At 46.5% G+C, this 16,661-nt stretch overlaps 1 protein-coding gene across 8 annotated transcripts in view; it reads left to right on the top strand.

Annotated features, from left to right (window-relative positions):
- The window catches only part of EEF2K (eukaryotic elongation factor 2 kinase), a 35,570-nt gene extending 21,725 nt beyond the window's left edge, over nucleotides 1-13,845 (top strand). For 4 of the 8 annotated variants that reach the window (XM_029577681.1, XM_029577680.1, XM_029577679.1 and 1 more), the window contains 8 exons: nucleotides 2,499-2,576; nucleotides 4,026-4,082; nucleotides 4,255-4,314; nucleotides 5,764-5,898; nucleotides 6,506-6,694; nucleotides 7,633-7,757; nucleotides 8,625-8,803; nucleotides 10,552-13,845. In XM_029577681.1, the coding sequence (XP_029433541.1) occupies nucleotides 2,499-2,576; nucleotides 4,026-4,082; nucleotides 4,255-4,314; nucleotides 5,764-5,898; nucleotides 6,506-6,694; nucleotides 7,633-7,757; nucleotides 8,625-8,803; nucleotides 10,552-10,661 (933 nt within the window). In that variant the 3' untranslated portion in view covers nucleotides 10,662-13,845. The remainder of the gene's footprint in view (nucleotides 1-2,498; nucleotides 2,577-4,025; nucleotides 4,083-4,254; nucleotides 4,315-5,763; nucleotides 5,899-6,505; nucleotides 6,695-7,632; nucleotides 7,758-8,624; nucleotides 8,804-10,551) is intronic. The other 4 variants (XM_029577684.1, XM_029577683.1, XM_029577686.1 and 1 more) reach the window with 2 other exon arrangements.
- The last annotated feature ends 2,816 nt before the right edge of the window (nucleotides 13,846-16,661 follow it).

Genomic DNA, 16,661 nt, shown 5'->3' with positions numbered 1-16,661 from the left:
TGAGTGTCTACCTTTTAGGCTCATAGTTTCACTAGACACCTAAATTTAAGAGCCTAAAAGCTGGGAGGCTACCGGGGCGGAGTTAGGACAAGGAAACAAAAGGGGCTCATTCACTATGCCGCGTTCTGCCATTTATTGGGGAGGGGCCATCAGCCCCTTTAAGTGCTGGCAACTCCCACATTCCGGGGCCGCCATTGTGCATTTGGAGGGCTTTTGCTCTCATGGTATTTCCCCATGGAGTCACAACCTCTGGGACTCCTGCAGTATTTTTTCCCGGGGGGAATGAATGAGCCCAAGTTAGGAGCTTAGCACAGAGTTTCAGAACTGGCCACCTAACTTAGGACCTTAAATCCAGGCAAGTGAATAGCAGGCCTAGGTTTATGTGAATTTCCATGTGAACACTTAGGGCTCTTAAGTTTGGCTGAAAATAGGCAGGTGCCTAAATTTAGGAGCTCAGCTTTTTATTGAACACTGGCCCCCAGTGTAGTAAAAGCTTGGCATATGGTAGCTAAATGCTGAAAGAGGCTAGGCCAGCTGTCAGTCGCAAGCATGAGCCAACCCTGCCTTAAAACGTTATGCATCATCTTCCCGTCTCCCTCTGGCACCATAGGGACCATATGGTACACAAAGAGAAGATGGGATGCTTTAAGTCACAGCTGACCTGGCCCTGTGGAGCCTATTGAACAGGCTCACCTCATAAAGTAGTTTGCTGCGTGAGGCCTTGTGTGTTGTTGTTGTTGTGCAGCGTTCTGTGCAAAGAAGGCAGTAACTCTTAAAGAGCCTCAGGTGTGTGTTGAAAGGAAGAAGGGCGTGTACCCTTTTAAAATGTCAGCGAGTCCCGAGATTTGATCTGATGACTCAGGAAAGATGGCTGAAATCTAACCAAAAGAATAAACTTAAAAAAATTCATGTGAAAAGAGCAAACTGAAAATAGAAACACGGGAAGTGTCCCAGAGATCCATTCCAGTCCTGTTCCTGATGTGATCTGGTCCCCTCGGGTTAGCAGCGTAGCCTGATGTAGTTAGCACTCTTTCTGTTCAAACCACCGATCCCACCCCCACCGAGCCGGTTTCCAGGCAAGAATCAGTATTCACAGTGTTTCGGGGCTTTCTAAATAACTTCTTATTTAGAAAACACAGTGGGTACAACGATGACATTTCAGCATTACGAGACAATAAATGTGGAAAGGACATAAATATAGTGTCAGGAACACTGCGTCGTTACAAAGTTGGTTAAGCATATGCCTACAACAAAAATTCGCACCACGGCTAACAAACGTCCATTTAGTTGGTAATCTTGGAATGTCTCCATTGCCAGCACAACTGCCAAATTTTCATTAGCAAGTAAGTCCTTAGACCACCATTATGACGGCTAATACTGATTTCCAAAGAGTAAGGGAAGGTTTAGACTTAACAAAAGTAGGCCATGGTATTACGTGCGGTGTGCAAAAGGTGAACTAATAATTTCTTTTTTTGAAGGGATAAAATTTCATCTCCCCAACTGCCTCGGTGTAGCTGTGTAGTTCGTGTCATTAATTTAAAAAACAAAAACCCTTAGGGGGCCAGCCTGGTGTTTCAGTGGGCAAGCGCCGTGCACTGTCGTGTTTAAGGCCTTGGGTTCGATTCCCGGGGGAAGCTGCGTGGGGGAGGAGGGAGAGGCGGCCCGTTGCTCAGTGGCGACACCTAGTGGCCAGAATTAGGGTCCTCGTTGAGTGGGTTCCATAGGGCGCCACGTGGGGATATAAAAATGGGATTGGAGGGGAACCCCAGAGTGTTTTGAATAAAAAGTCATTGCTGGTTCTGATTGAACTGGAAGTCCAATGGAACAGAAGAAAACTGTTGGGCAAACAAAAACCCCTTTAAGTGTCCTTAAAGGGACACTGCCACGCCTCACACACCAAACTGGGACAAGACAAGGTTTGGTCTTCAGCTGCTAAAGCATTAAAGCAACACCTTGGAGGGGAAAATCCTTCCTGAGATGCTGAATGACTTTGTGGAAGGAGAGGAAATGACTCTGAGGGGAAGGATATGACAAGGGAGTCCTCTGGAGTCCCTGCCCCCACCACATTGTGTACCTGAGGCAATGAGAGAGAAAATGATTAGCTCTCAGCCTGTTGCTGTAAGCACTAGAGGGCAGAGGAAGGTTGAGGGGGAAACGTTATGCCCTGTAGTTTGCAGGATCACTTGCCGCTGGGTCATTTCAGCTCGCAGCCAGAGCCATGCGTCTATGATCAGATTTTTTTTTTTTTTTTTAATTCAGCTCGGCTCTTTTTATAACACCCCCCCCCCCCCCCCCCAGCCCCAGCGATGGATGGTAAGTCGAAGCAGGTCCAGGTCTTGTCCCTGCAAGGATCCAAGCCTGCCGCTGCAAAGGACGGGTGCTGTCTTAACGTAATGTAGTATAAGTGCCATATTGCATTGCCTGTGGATACGGCTTCTGACTGCTGGATTCTGGTTTTCGTTTGTGTGGGGTAATAATGACTCGCGCTCTTTCCGCAGGACTCTGAAAACGGTGGTGACAGTGGCTGCCCGAGTGAACGGAGAAGTGAATTGGAAGACATGGACCCAAGAGACAAAGTAGGGATGAAATTATATCTCGCACCTTGAGTTCCTTTTGTTTTTAGACGATGTCTCTGAAACAGCAGAGTACCCCGAGTGGTATAATATTTTTGATTCTGCACGTAGCTCCCGCATTTACCCTAACCCCTTGACCTCTGAACGTCAGGTGCACACACCTGAGACAGTTTTGGTGGATAGGGCGACCGGGCTAGCTGCGTGTTGCTCTGCCCGTTGGAGTACACGGTGCAAAGTTCCATGCGCAACATGTAGGTCACGCGCACGAGTGACTTTTTTTTTTTTTTTTTACATTTCTGTGGTGGTTGTGAGCTGCGAGCGTGCCCTCTCCCCCCCCCCCCCCCCCCCCCGAACACCGGCAGAGTCGCGTGTAGAATGAAACAGCAGGCGTTGACTCTGCATTTTACACATGGAGGGCCTGACTGAGCTCTTGAAAATTGACCCTGTAGTATGTGTGAGATTTCAGCCTCCCCCCAACTCGGAGCCGGCCGGGTTAAAATGTAACACAGTTTCACTTCCTAATTAACACAGTTTTAGATTAATAGAAAAGGTTAGAGGAGAGAGAGGTTTCTTCCGGAAGATGATTTAATACTAATAGACCCCCCCCCCCCACCCCAGACAATAAAAATGGAAGTAAGAGAAGTAACTGAGCTGAGCAGAGAGTGGAAGAAGGTCCTGTTGGAGTTTATTGTTTTCCGTGGTCCCATCCAGCATTTATAGCACAAGTTTGTGAACTGGATAGATCGGCTGCCTCAGTGAGGGCAAGCGAGATCCATCATGCATCGCAGAACGCTTTTCAGCTATATTCGTCTGAGAAGCAGGTTCTCGCGACTGAAAACGTGTTCACCCTGGGCGTTTGGGTTTTTTGGGGTTTTTTTTTTAAATCCCAATTCACCTAGAGGGTAATTTTGGGATTTTCAGGTACTGCTCAGCAGCTTCTTTTCTTTGTACATATTCAATGATGCAGCGCTTTTATAACTTATTCAGTGCTTCTGAATACAGCTGAGTTCTTATTACGGTGAAGATGAGTCTCTGGCCTTGGTGTCTCCCTGGTTCTCAAAATGTGTCCAAGCCAATAGTCATTGGGTTTAATAAGACCTTGAGCCCAGGAGCTGCAGCTTGCACGGCTGGTGCGCCTAAGCCAGAAAAATGTTTAGTTTTTTTTTTTTTGTAAGCGGAAACGCCCTGTTACCCTCCTGCTGCCACAGTGCGCCCTGGTGGCCGTCGTTAGATGTGCTTTACTGGACGCCGTACCACCATGGGCTGCCCTCTGCCGACACATTCCACACAGCACTGCACCGACGCCGCAGCTCCCTCGCACCAAACCTGCTTTCCGGTTTCAGATTTAGTCGCTTGTGTTTAGCTGTTTACAAAAGTAATGAGTTGCGTTTGTTGCGCCGTCAGTACTGCATGGGACAGGCTCACATCTCCCCCCTTGTCACATCCACGCAGGGTCATTTGCACTACGGCAGGCGGCACTGCGAATCCGACGATGACAGCTTCGGAAAGGTAACGAGGACAGAACACGTTTGCGCTCGCTCTAGCCTCTTCCTCACTTCTTATGCCATCTCGTGCCACAGTAAAACCTTTTCGGGTTTTCTTTCCTCGTCTCCTGAATTCATTTCCATTTCCTAACCATTGCCTGTGTTCCTTTTCCTTTTTTTTTTTTTCTTCTAACTAGAGAAAAGCTGACGTAGATAAACCCCCTGTGATCCCTAAAAACAGTCCCCGGCGTAAACTGGTGAATCTGCATGGGTGTCTGACCTCCCGCCTGCACGGCTGTCTGTCCTTCCGCCTCCCGTTCCTGTCGCAGCGCCGCGTCTGACCCGTGGCCGCTCTCTCGGCATGCTCTCGCCGCGGCTGCTTAAAAATGTCCCCTCCTTTTTTGAGATGACGGTTTCTGAATACGTGGCTGTGTTTCCCGTGCGCTGCCAAAGCATTTCTGACGCTGTCGCCCTTGTGCTTTTGGTGTTAAAAGTTCAGCGTTTTTGTACGGGAGGAGGAAAGGAGGAGGAAGGGAGAGCCTCGGGCTGAGCTGAGGATGGGAGGAGGAGGCAGAGCAGGCGCTAGGCACGAGCAGACTTAAAACAATCGCAGAAGACCCCCCCGAACAACAAGGGGGGAGGGGGTTACCTAGACTTGCTTTTTATTACTAATCTCCCTGTGGACCTCCACCATTTCTTATTCCTGCCCCCCAGTCTCCCACCCTGCACTCAAGGCCCCCAGTGGGACCAGCATGGCGTCTGGGAGGAAGAAGAGACTCGATTGGAGGAGGGAAGAGGCTAAGCCTGGGGCTGGAGGTGGTGAGAGAGAGAGAGAAGCTGGTTTGGGGAGCAGGAAGAGAGAGGCTGGGGTTTGAAGGGTGAGGAACAGGGTGGGCTGGGGGGAGGAGGAGGGAGACCAGCTGGATTTGGAGCAGGAAAGGGGGAGAGGCACTGGTCTGGGGGTGGAGCTGGTGTGGGAAAGGAGCAGGAGGAGATGGGAGAGTAGCGAGTGCCCGCTTGAATCCGTTTCCGCTGGGCGCTGTGTGTGTACCGATGAAAGTGCCAAGCCAAGGGGGCTGTTCGGACAGGGCTGGCTCCTTTTCCATCGGAGCACATCTAGGGCTGTAGGAAAGCTCCAAAATCCCGCCAGGAAGATTTTTCTTGCATCGTTTTCAAGCCGCGCCTCTCTTTACAGGCTTTCATTTCTTGCCACGGGTGGAAAAATTGTGCAGGCAGCACGTTTACGCGTTGGGTGGAGGGGAAACAAAGAGACCCCCACGGAGCTTTTTTTTGCTTGCAAGTTTGTCCTGGCGTTGTGTCTCTTCCAAAAGTTGCAACAAGTTTTAAATCCTCGGGCGGGTGACGGAGCCGTTTCCAAATTATGCAAACAAACTGCCTTGCCGGGCTCCGTGGGGGGGGGTCTCTCTCAGTTTTTCAACCTGCCCTGTCGTGTCTTTTGACAGCTTATTGCCGTATTGGGTTGGAAGAGCGCAGCTGCAGTGGAATGACCGGTTCTATATATATTTTTGTGTTTTTAAATTTGGATTCTTTTGTTTTTTTATTTGAACACTAACAGTACCGGTTGTGAACGAAAGCCCCCTCCCCCCCGAGAACTAATTTGCAAGCAGTTGGGCCGTCTTAGCTGGCCCGTCCGACTCTCGCTGCGATGGACTGTGCCTGGGACCAAACGCTTCTCTCTCTCTTAGGTCAGCGTGGAGAAGTGGAATCTCTATAACTCCTCGAGAGCCCACATCCATCGACCCTCCTGCGTCGCGGTGGAGGTGCAGAGGCTCAACGCGCTGGAGCTGGAAAAGAAAATCGGGAAGTCGATCCTGGGAAAGGTGATTGAGCCTCTCTGCTCTTTGTTAATGGTGGGGGGGGGAGGGGCCGCTTCCTAGCTAAGAAAATGATCCGCGCGGACCACGGGAGTGTAACATCCCTGCAGCCGGTGCACCGGGGACTGGACTGCTGTGTTTTTTATCCCAGTGCCTGGGGTTCTTTAGTTCTAACTCGGCTCTGCTCCTGTTTCTGAAGCTGCATTTGAAGACAGGCAGAGGGTCAGCTATGGGCTGAGGGTTGGAGGAAGCTGATGGGCTTCAGTGCGTCTCAGACCCTTTCAGTTAAAAAGAGTTTTCATGTGAAAAAAAAAAAAATGCACTTTTTGGGGAATTCCCTGGTGGCGCACACCCAGCACCATTTTGCCCTTCCTCCGATCCCCTTGTTAGCTGCTGTGCATTGCTGCGACCCCCGTCGGAGAGCTGTGTTGTCTGATCCCTCCCAGCCAGGAGCATAGAGGGGCAGTCAGGAAAAAAATTACAGCTTTACCTTCATTAAAAAGCTGTTATTTTATGTGACTGTAGCTGAGTCACATCAGCGGCATTGAAACTGTTTTATCTCATCTGGGGTTCTCCCCCCCCCATGAGTTAATGACATGAGTTGCGTCCTCAGGTTCACTTGGCCATGGTTCGCTACCACGAAGGTGGGCGCTTCTGCGACAAGGACAAAGAGTGGGACCAAGAGTCTGCCATCTTCCACCTGGAGCACGCGGCCCATTGCGGTGAACTGGAAGCCATCGTCGGGTTAGGGCTCATGTACTCCCAGCTCCCGCATCACATCCTCACGGATGTCAACGTTGAGGTAACGTTGAAATGCTCCTCCTAGATACCCCCGCCTTGTCTTGCTTTTCCCCTTCCAGCTGCTTTCTCCTCCTCCTCTGGGATTTCCAGCTCGAAGGGAACCTGCCCCAGTTGCGGTTTTTTTTTTTTTTTTTTCGTTTAAACAATTTTTATTGGTAACCAAGCAGAGTATATACAACATGTATAACAGGAACAGTTAGGAGACACACAACCAAGTCCAAGTGTCTACAGTACAAAAGAGTTCTGCATGTTGTGCTAACTATAACAAAGAGTCACCATCATTTTAACAACATGGAGAAAAGAAATAACGCACCATGAGCTTTCATTGGCAACTACCCGGAGTCGTCCCCCCCCAATGATTTTTCTTTTTTCTGATTTCTCTCTCCCATCTCCAGTCTTGCCCAGCCATAAAAATGACAGTTAGGTCATCGCAGACAAGCCAATTCACATTTATAATTTCTTTTCAAAATTAGAAGGAATTTCATGAATGGGTTGCAATATATATTTGTTTTTACGTGGTAGGATCTTTATTCCAAATTTATTTTGAATCTACGTTCACTTTTCTGGTTCTGTGTTAAGGCGGAGCTGGTTTTCACTTTTCATTAATATCCTTTGCAGGTTTCTAGTCCTGTCGTTCAGACCTGTAGTTCCCACAATGCAGTGGGACAGATCCGATCATATCGGGACTGTGTGTAGCTGTCTCCGAAGGCCTAGACCTACCCTAAATTAATAAAAGTGCACCTGACGTTTATCACAGGCGATATCCCAGGCTAAAACTACCTTACGCGTGTTGCAGGAGAAATATTACTGTCGTTCAGCTGGCAGTACTGCTTCAGTACAGGAGGCCACGCCGGTTAGGTTTGGCATGTAGCAGCTGAAGGTATCTATCAATGACGCCAAGTTGCGTTGCTTCATCGGTTTCTGATCTTGCGTTCTTAGGAAACCAAGGAAAATAGGACAAAAGGATTCAACTATTTGCTGATGGCCGCAGAAGCTGGGGACCGGCCCTCTATGATCCATGTAGCCAGAGCCTACGACACCGGTGTTCACCTGGGTTCAGACAGGTACCACAGCTGTAATGATTAAATTCTGGGAACAGGTTGCTGCCGCTTGTTTTTTGTTTTTTTTTTGCCAAGCTGCTGTTGCATCACCACGGGAAGGAAGGTGACGCTGTAGCTACCGTGTGCAGCGAGCTGGTGAGGAGCAGTATTTTGGCATAAGTCCATCAGGTAGCGCTGAGTGCATGCAGTGTTACTGTGTAGCATTTGGGTCCCTTTTGGGTATAAATTGACTTTTCCTACAAAAGAGAGTAAACTTTCTACATGTTGGCAGGTGTGTGTGTGGGGGGGGGGGGGTGTTGCATACCGAGATCATCTCCTCTCTTGACTCTTCTCCAACACCACAGGTTGCACCATAGTCCTCTTGTTCTCAGGGTCCCGACATTCAGCACCAGCCAGTGTAGCAAAATAAGTTCAGTATTTTCACTTGATTTTTATGGTCCGGTTGTTAGAGTTGTTCAGTAAAAGTAATGCAAGATGCAGTCTGTCCCGCCCTTCTGTGGCAAAGGATCACCACTTTTTTTCCGTTGGCTTTAATGTATCAATCACCCTTCCTGTTTTATTGCCTTCAGTACGTAACCTGCATGCCCTCCCTTTCCTGAGATTCTGCCCGACAAGTTGGCAGACCATGAACTTGGCACAGCCCTGGCGGCTAAAACCAAAATGAATGGAAAAATTAAAAAAACCTTTTAACCCACTATTTATTTATGTATTTATTTTTTTAATGGGGGATAAGGAATGCAGACGACGATGGCTGAAAGCCGGATAAAATGAAAGTGACTGTATTCATTCTAACCCCGAAATAAATCCGCGTTCTGTTACTGGATTTCAGTAGGGATTCATCTCAGTTCTATCTCACTAATAACAACACAGAATGAAAGATTGGCAGGAGGCCCTGTACTGGTACAACTCTGCCCTGAACATGACGGATTACGACGAGGGCGGCGAGTACGACGGAACCCAGGATGAGCCCAAGTACCTCCTCCTGGCGCGGGAAGCTGAGATGCTGATGACCGGAGGGTTCGATTTGGAAAAGGATCCGCAGAGATCAGGTACGGGTGTTGCTCACAGAACTTTACTGGACGTCTTTTTTATTATCCTGTGCCTCGCGGTCCCAAATTATGTACACAGAGTGTACATAATTTTCAGTACTTAGGGCCAGGCACACAAGAACACTTAGACTCAGTAAACGGTATAAAGTGAATTTTATTTGGCATTAGAAGTGTTCTTGGGAGATGCTGGATACTGGGTGCCCTTTGTCTTTCAAAACAACCAGCATCTCATTGAATACAGGAAGTGACCCTTCTTTTATAGTTAAACATACAGTATTGCCGAAACTTCTAGAATTACGTGACTGCCCAAAGACTCATTTACAGAGACACATCATGCTGTGGTCATGACAACCTATCCTCTGAGCTGCCCTGACAAGTTTTTCCCCGGTGTAGCTCATTTGCCATCACCCTCCAGATACTCCTTTTGTCCTGTAAATGATCTTGTCCAGTGAGGTTTCAACAGAATAGTGCCTGAAGCTCCCGCCGTTGGTTTCTTCTGTGTGACCCATTGAATAGGCCTCCCTTGTTGGTGCCAGTACTTTAATTAAAGCTGTAACCTTAGGGAATCTTCGTTCACCTGGCTCCTGTCAGTAGAGATAGGCATCTGTGAGACACAAGCTTGTATTTTGGTTTCATGAGAACCAAGCTTCCTTGTATTATGATTTAAATATTGCCATTGATGCCCACCTGGCCTTTAATTATAGGCTTTGCAGAGCATACAAGTTTCCCAGATCTTCTACATTCTTGAGTCTGAGATGGTCAAAAGGTCACTGTATTTCAACAGTGTCAGTGTGAATCAGCCAGCTGAGGATTCTGGGACTGGCTGAATGAGCCAAAGTTCTGAACCAAAGTTCTGAATGATATCAAGAGCTAAGCCGCCAGTCCTGCCCAGTTAACCTCCGCGTTTCTCTTGAATGGGCTTGGGGGGGGGGTGTCAGTCTCTGAAGGTACAAGGAGGTCTGTATCCAGCCGCTGTGCTTCTCAGCTAGTTAGATAAACTTGTCCAGTTAACGTAGCCTATGTATTCAGCGGCACAGCTGCATTGTGGAATATATCTGGCTATTTTAAAGTTTAGCTGGATAAGGTATCCGACTAACTCTAAATATTGAAGTTAGACAGATAACTTATCTGACTGGCCACCTCCTCCCAGTCATACCCCCAGGAGTGCCCTTGACTTATCTAGCCACATTTTAGCTGGATAAAAAGTGAATAATCGGAGCCTTGGCCTTGGAGATTATGGAATCAATTGTCAAACTGTCTGCACCAGACTAAGATTGTGCATGCATTTTTATTTTTTTTTTTTTAACCCAGTTTTTCAAAGTAGAAGTGCAGAACTATTTTCTCTCTGAAACTTGCTATCACTTGTACCCGTTTTTTCTGTGGGTAGATATTTTTTTTTCCTGGAAAGGTATACGTGAAGATTTAGCAATGCCAAATGCTGACTTCCCTTCCAAACCAAAACCCTCTCCCCGAGAGCACCTCTCAATCAAAGTCACGTTAGAGAGGATCTTTTTATTTTTCAGACGGCCGATTGCTTTTCTGCCTACCCAGATCGCTTTGGGAATTGTCCATCAAGCTGCCGAGCCCGGTGACCGTAGAGTGCTCGTAGAAGCTTCTCGTGTTAGGAAGACATGGGGCTTCTAATTCCCCTTCCCCATCCTTTTATTGTTTTTCATTTTAGTGGGGGGGGGGGGCGGGGGGATTGGTTGCCCATTAAGGAAACGTTTCTGACCTCTGACCCTCCGCAGGCGACCTCTACACCGAAGCCGCAGAAGCTGCCACGGAAGCCATGAAGGGCAGACTGGCCAATCAGTATTACCAGAAAGCGGAGGAAGCCTGGGCGATGATGGAGGAGTAGCAGCAGCTCCTGCCTCGCATATGGCAAAAAAAAAAAAAGACTTATTTTGATGGGGGGAGGGAATTTATTTTTTATGTGTTGTGTTTTTCAATTTGTGTTTCTTTGTTTTGTATTGTCTGAATTTTCTAATTCTGGTTTGCTTTGAGAGCAAATGAATTAAAGTATAAACCGGGGGTGGGGGGGAGGGGGCAATATATTTTTACATGCATGGGGCAATGCATTTCAACGCTGCAATACCTAATAACTTGACTTTTGATATATATATTTTTTAACTTTTAGATATGAGGGCCCTGCGTTACTTAAAAAAATTACGTGAGCGAAGTTAAAACACTTTTTTTTTTCCTTTGTTTTACACAATAGCAAGTTTCTGTGTTGTTTTTTTTTTTAAACTAGGTTTTACCTACATCTTTGAACATTTATTTAACAAATAAGATGATTTTTTTTTTAACATGGGAAGCCTTCATTGCGCGAGGGCGTACTTCATCTGGACCATGTAGACCCCCCTCGCGGTAAAGGCGGGTGAAATGAAACTTTTTTTTGCTTGCAAATGGAGAAACGTTTGCTGTCCTCTGGTGCTCTGTGACTTGGGAGGGACGTTCGGTGAAACACAGCGCGAAGAAGAGAGCGTTTCTATACCAACACTATGTAAAAGTGGGCATTTATCCAGTGATGCGGAAGAGGGTGCGGCCTGGTACCAGTCTGGCCCCAAAATCGATGGCTCGTGCGGCAACGAGGAAGGGGCCACAGAAACGGCGACCTTGCGCCCCTGAGGTAACCCAGTGGGAGCAGGAGGCCTGTCAACGGCGTCTCGCTGTCTCGCTGTCGGTGTGTTGATGCTGTAGAGTTTCTCTCCTTACGCGAGGATTTAAAAGCTCCACAAGCGTTGCAGGAGAGACCTTTCCATTAAACTCACTTTAATAAGTTCGTGACGAGCTTCTGAGGGCTCTGCACTAACCCGAGGAAGGGGAGCAGAGCTGTGGAGAGCTTAAGCGCGGACGCGGTCAGTCCAATGAAAAGGTCTCGCCCGCTGCTTGTCCAAGCTGCATTCAAGGTGAGTGAGCACCGCAGCCGTGCTACCTTGGCTCTCTTTCTTTGAAAAATAAATGTCCATGCAGTTTGGTCGTCCTTCCTGTGCCCGAAATCGGAGCCTTCCCAGCATCCCTTGCCCCCCCCGGAATGGAGCATTTTAGAGCCGCGTCTCTTGTACGGCTGGTCTGGGACGCGGCAGGAGCCACCAAGCCCGGGGTGAATCGCGAATGCCCTCGGCAGCGCTGCGCTGCTCTGGTCTGGCTTGGCGTGGCTCGCGTTGTATGGCGCAGCGGTTCATCACGTCGCGCTGTCGACTCTTCGTCCTTTTCGACCTCGTTCGCCTGCCGCGTGGGACCTGCTGCTACCGTTCCAGGAACTCTGCTGAACCAGCCGCAAAGGAATATTTGCTGTTCGGATCGTTTACGCTGTAAAAGGTTATAAGAGCTAAAACAGTTTTGTTTTTTTTTCTTTGACAACGAAGTTCACTAGTTCTGAAATGCATTTGCATAATACGGATATTAAACACAGACGTAACCTGCCGTATTAATGGATCCCAAGGGCAGACGGTGCCTGCCTGAGTTCTGAAGTCTCGCAGGGTGTATATGGACCATTTCTAAACAGTTTTTCTTTTTTGTGAAAAGGACCTGGGACTCCTGTACTGTGTTTCTAGTGGGCTAAAACCTGAGCTGGGGGTATAGGTACCATCTAAAGTGCTCTTGTAGATAGGGGGAAAAGTGTGGATTTATTGTTGGGATGACATTTTCAAAGAAGATCCCTTATCTAAAAACTTGCAGCCAGCCTAGGAAGCTCCTTTTTTTTTTTTTTGGCTAATTTTTCTACAGTTAGCTATTTTTTTATGTATTCTGCTTAGAGAGATGAGCATTTGAAATGTTACGTGCACAGGGGTATGGGTGCTGGAGACTTTTTTTTTTTTTTAAGTGCGTGTCTCGTTGAACAGAACAGATTTTTAATGTGATTTTTTTTTTTATTTAAATTGCTAACAAAGAAAAGATTTTATTTTAGAGTGTTTTGGGCCATCCTCACCTGTTAAGAGGTCTCTTCTGCTTTGCACAGGTGCTTGGGTTTCTGTTGGGTGTATGCCCCATGTAACATGGTGTATGTCAAAAGAGCAGGATGTGCCATTCCAGGTTTTATCCCATTGCTTCTTAGACATTCATTCATTTTTTTGGCCTGCCTTTCCAAAGGATGCTCAAGGCCACTTTCAGCATTATTCAGGTACAATAAGTCCCTTCCCCCACGGGCATACAGTTTAAGTTGGTACCTAAGGTAGCAGAAGAGAGAGATGGTGACTGACCCAAAGTCATAAGCTTCTTGTGAACTTGCAGCCTTGGCTAGAGAAAATTGAAACAAGTGGTCGGTAGATGCTGTGCATTCTGCGCTTGTTTGAAGCCAGTGCATGATTGCCTACACTGCGTCTGCTTTTCTCCCTTCTTCTACATGGCTGCCAGTGGCCATACAGGACAGATTCATCTCCAAGCTTGCTCCAAGGTGCTGAGCAGAGGAAAAGGCTCTACCCAGCTCCCGGACCATCACCTTTTGCGACATACCCATCCCATGGAAGGAGAGATATGTCATGGAGAGTGGCCTCCGGTCTCATGGGGTACTGAGGCACACAGGTTAATCAGGGAGGACTGAGAGCTACGGCGAACACCGTCTGGTTCTACAGCTATCCAAACGTCGGATGCAGAGTTTAACTTCATTGCTATTCTATTGGTCATCAATGTTATGTTTGCAATTCATGATGTAAGCTTTTTTTTAGGTACAAAAATATTTAGGTACAGATAAAAAGTTGCACAAGAATTATCTCAGTCTAGAATTTTTTTTAATTAAATTTCTATGTTTACAGAAAAATGCACAGTTTCTCATAAAATTCCTATGAGAAGAAAATCTATGTATTTGGTGAAAAAGCATTGGAATGATCTTATCTCTGTATTGTTGCATACACTATATTCTATAGAAGATCAATAAGTAAAATATTTTAAATGTGAAAAACCTGCAGCGAAACTGAATTTGCATGTAGGAAATGCACATACCTTGAAACTGTCTTTGCATTACCTTTTTATGCCATTGGAATTCACTCTGCCGTTTTAGTTTATTTTGCTTTGCCAAATAAAGCTGTTCCTTCTCTCAGGTTTCACTGAGCGCCTCTGTTTATTTGTTTAAATGGTGTGCCCAGGTAAATTCCAGGCTTATTTGGACAAATTGTGGGTTTTGAAATTCCTGCCACCACCCCTGACTTACCCAACTGCGTAGTTAACCGGGTAAAAACTGAGCTGGATAAGTCAGGGGTGGGCTGGGGGGCATTCTAGGCTGGAGCAAAGTTATCCAGCTAGCTTAGGCCTAGATTCATCATTTTGCTATAAATTTTGCATGAATAGCGCCAGCGATTTAAAAAAAAAAAAAAAAAGCAACGCATGCTATTTTTGCACTTTGCATAGATATTTTACTGCAACATGCATTAAATTTATCGCACCCATGATATTTTTACTTTGCAATCTGAGAAGTGCCCAGACAGGCATTGTCTTGTACATATCTCAGCTTTGTGAACCTTTCCTCACTCCAAATCACATCAAAGCTTCACTGATGTGTACTGTGCTGTTCGTACGTCCGACTGTGCATGTAAAACTGTCCCCCAAACCCTAGACCACCACCAAAACCTCACCCCGAATTACTAGTTGACCCTCCTACAGTGGTATAAATAATCGACTAATATGTGTGCCACCCCAGAGTCTGTCTGTCTGTCTGTCTCTCTCTCAGATAAACATTTCCATAGCTGAATATTCACCCTATTTCTATTTAAAACATTGAATTGTTTTGCTCATACTGGTTAATATGATATTTAATATACACTGTACATACATACACATTCCCCCCCAACATATACATATATATATATATTTGTTGTGTGACCCTGAACAAGGCATGTAACCTTCCCTCAAACAGACTAGCGCTTTCTGGGCCGTAGATGCTAACTTATACTGTACCTTATACAGCGCAGTATGTGCTGATGGTGCTATAGAGTAATAAGCCATTGCTTATAAAATCATTATATACGTATATGGTAATTTGAAAATTCATCTTTGACTGTGTAAAAGGTCGCATGTTGTAAAATTACCATACACGTGTTTGTTATAAACCTCAAATATACACGCGTGTAAAAAATAAAATCTAGAGGTGGGGGGTGCAGGTAAGTTGTTATTTTATAAGAAACTTGCTTGTAGATCTGGCAGCTCCCACTTAGCTGGATAAGTCGCAAATTATATGGCTAGCTTGAACATCTCTTCACACTTATTTTTTTACATACGCGTGAATAGTGCAGGGAAAAATGACTTGCATTTTATAACCTGCGTGCTATACAATACTGGGGTAGATCTGCGCGCATGTCTTACCCTCTTATAGTGTCTCTACCCCAAGCGGTGTTTAGCCTTGGCTTGAGGTAAGATGAAATGCCTTGTGAAAGGAGGAGTGGAGGAATGTAATTGGGTGTCTTCCCATTTTTACAGCCCTGATGTTCCAATAACTTTGACCCTATTGATTTAGCCTCTGTGCCAGCCTAGATGCTGCTGCCCATCTCAGCTTTGCTGATCATAGACGGCAACCTTGGGGAAGAGGGCTTGCTTGACTTGCCCTTTTCTGGGAAATAAATCTGAACTGCAGGGTAAAAGAACTTTTTTTTTTTATATTTAGAGTGGTGACTTGCTCTGACTTTGCCCTCGGTGTATGCTGTGCATATAAAGGGTCAAGGTAAAGCTAGTCCAGGAATATTTCACTATTCGGGCCAAGCCTTGGGGCATAGGTTCCAGCTAACAATCTTGGGAGATGCTCAGTAGAATAAAAGTAACAACATTAGAGTGAGCACTGTGATGTGTACAAGGTATTTAAGAATACATTGGGCATGGTCTTGGTTACTAAAAATATTACCAATACAGGAGTTTTAACTAATAGAGTGTGTCCGAGTACCTAGGGTTAGAAAGGTTAACGTTGGCCAGAAGAGGGGAGGGGATGTTAAACTTTATATGAGGGAAGAGGGGGGGGGGGGCCAGATGGCGTCTGCCCCATCTGGATGATGGCTTTCCAAAAGTCAGGGGATGAAATCATGAAAAGGGGGGGGGGGGGGGGACACACAATTGGGTGACTTTGGGACTGGTGAAAAGAGATATCCAAAGGGTATTGTGGGAGAGAGACCCTTTTCCGGGCGACTTATTTGTCAAAGGGAAAGGAAAAAATATAAAGGTAGTAAGGGGTGTTAGAGGGGAAAAGGAAAGGAGAGAAAAACACAGGCAGCAAAATCTAGCAGTGTGGCTGCTGCTGTCTCAGGCCAGGAGCCCAGAACCCTCCTGGGAATTAAGTATTGCCTTGGATTTCCTGGAAAGAGGGTGCAGTCGGGCCTCTACGTGCACCATGTCAGCCACTCCCCCTGCCACAGCTCAAATATTTCTGCACACAGCATATCTGGAAAATCAGGCTGAATATGGCTGCAGAATAACACCACCCTCCCTCCCCTCACAGACACCTTTAGCTGCCTGTAGTTTCCAGCCTCCCCTCTGCTACCACACTTGTGAAGCGGGACCACCACCACTCTTCTCCAATCTTGTGGCACCACTCCCGTTTCCCTTAGTATCCTGGGATGTCCCCCATCTGGCCCCATGACCTTGTCTACTTTGTTTTCCTAGCACCTCCTATCCAATTCTCTTCTGAAAACAAGATTGCATCTATCCTACTGTCATCCATGCTTTTGTCAACCAGCAACAGTCCTCCAAAGAAAGTCTTGCCTCACCAATCTGCTACATTTTTTTTTTTTGAAGGCATGGGTAAACGTGGATAAAGATGAGCCAGTTGATATAGTGTATGTGCATTTTCAGAAAGCAGTTGACAAAGTACCTCATGCAATACTTTTGAGGAAATTAAAAAGTCATGAAATAGGAAGCAATGTTCTGTTGCGGACTGAGA

The sequence above is a fragment of the Rhinatrema bivittatum genome, chromosome 14, assembly GCF_901001135.1.
Source record: "Rhinatrema bivittatum chromosome 14, aRhiBiv1.1, whole genome shotgun sequence".
Lineage (NCBI taxonomy): Eukaryota > Metazoa > Chordata > Amphibia > Gymnophiona > Rhinatrematidae > Rhinatrema > Rhinatrema bivittatum.
Note: the sequence above shows the minus strand (reverse complement) of the source record. Positions and strands in the feature narration are given on the sequence as shown.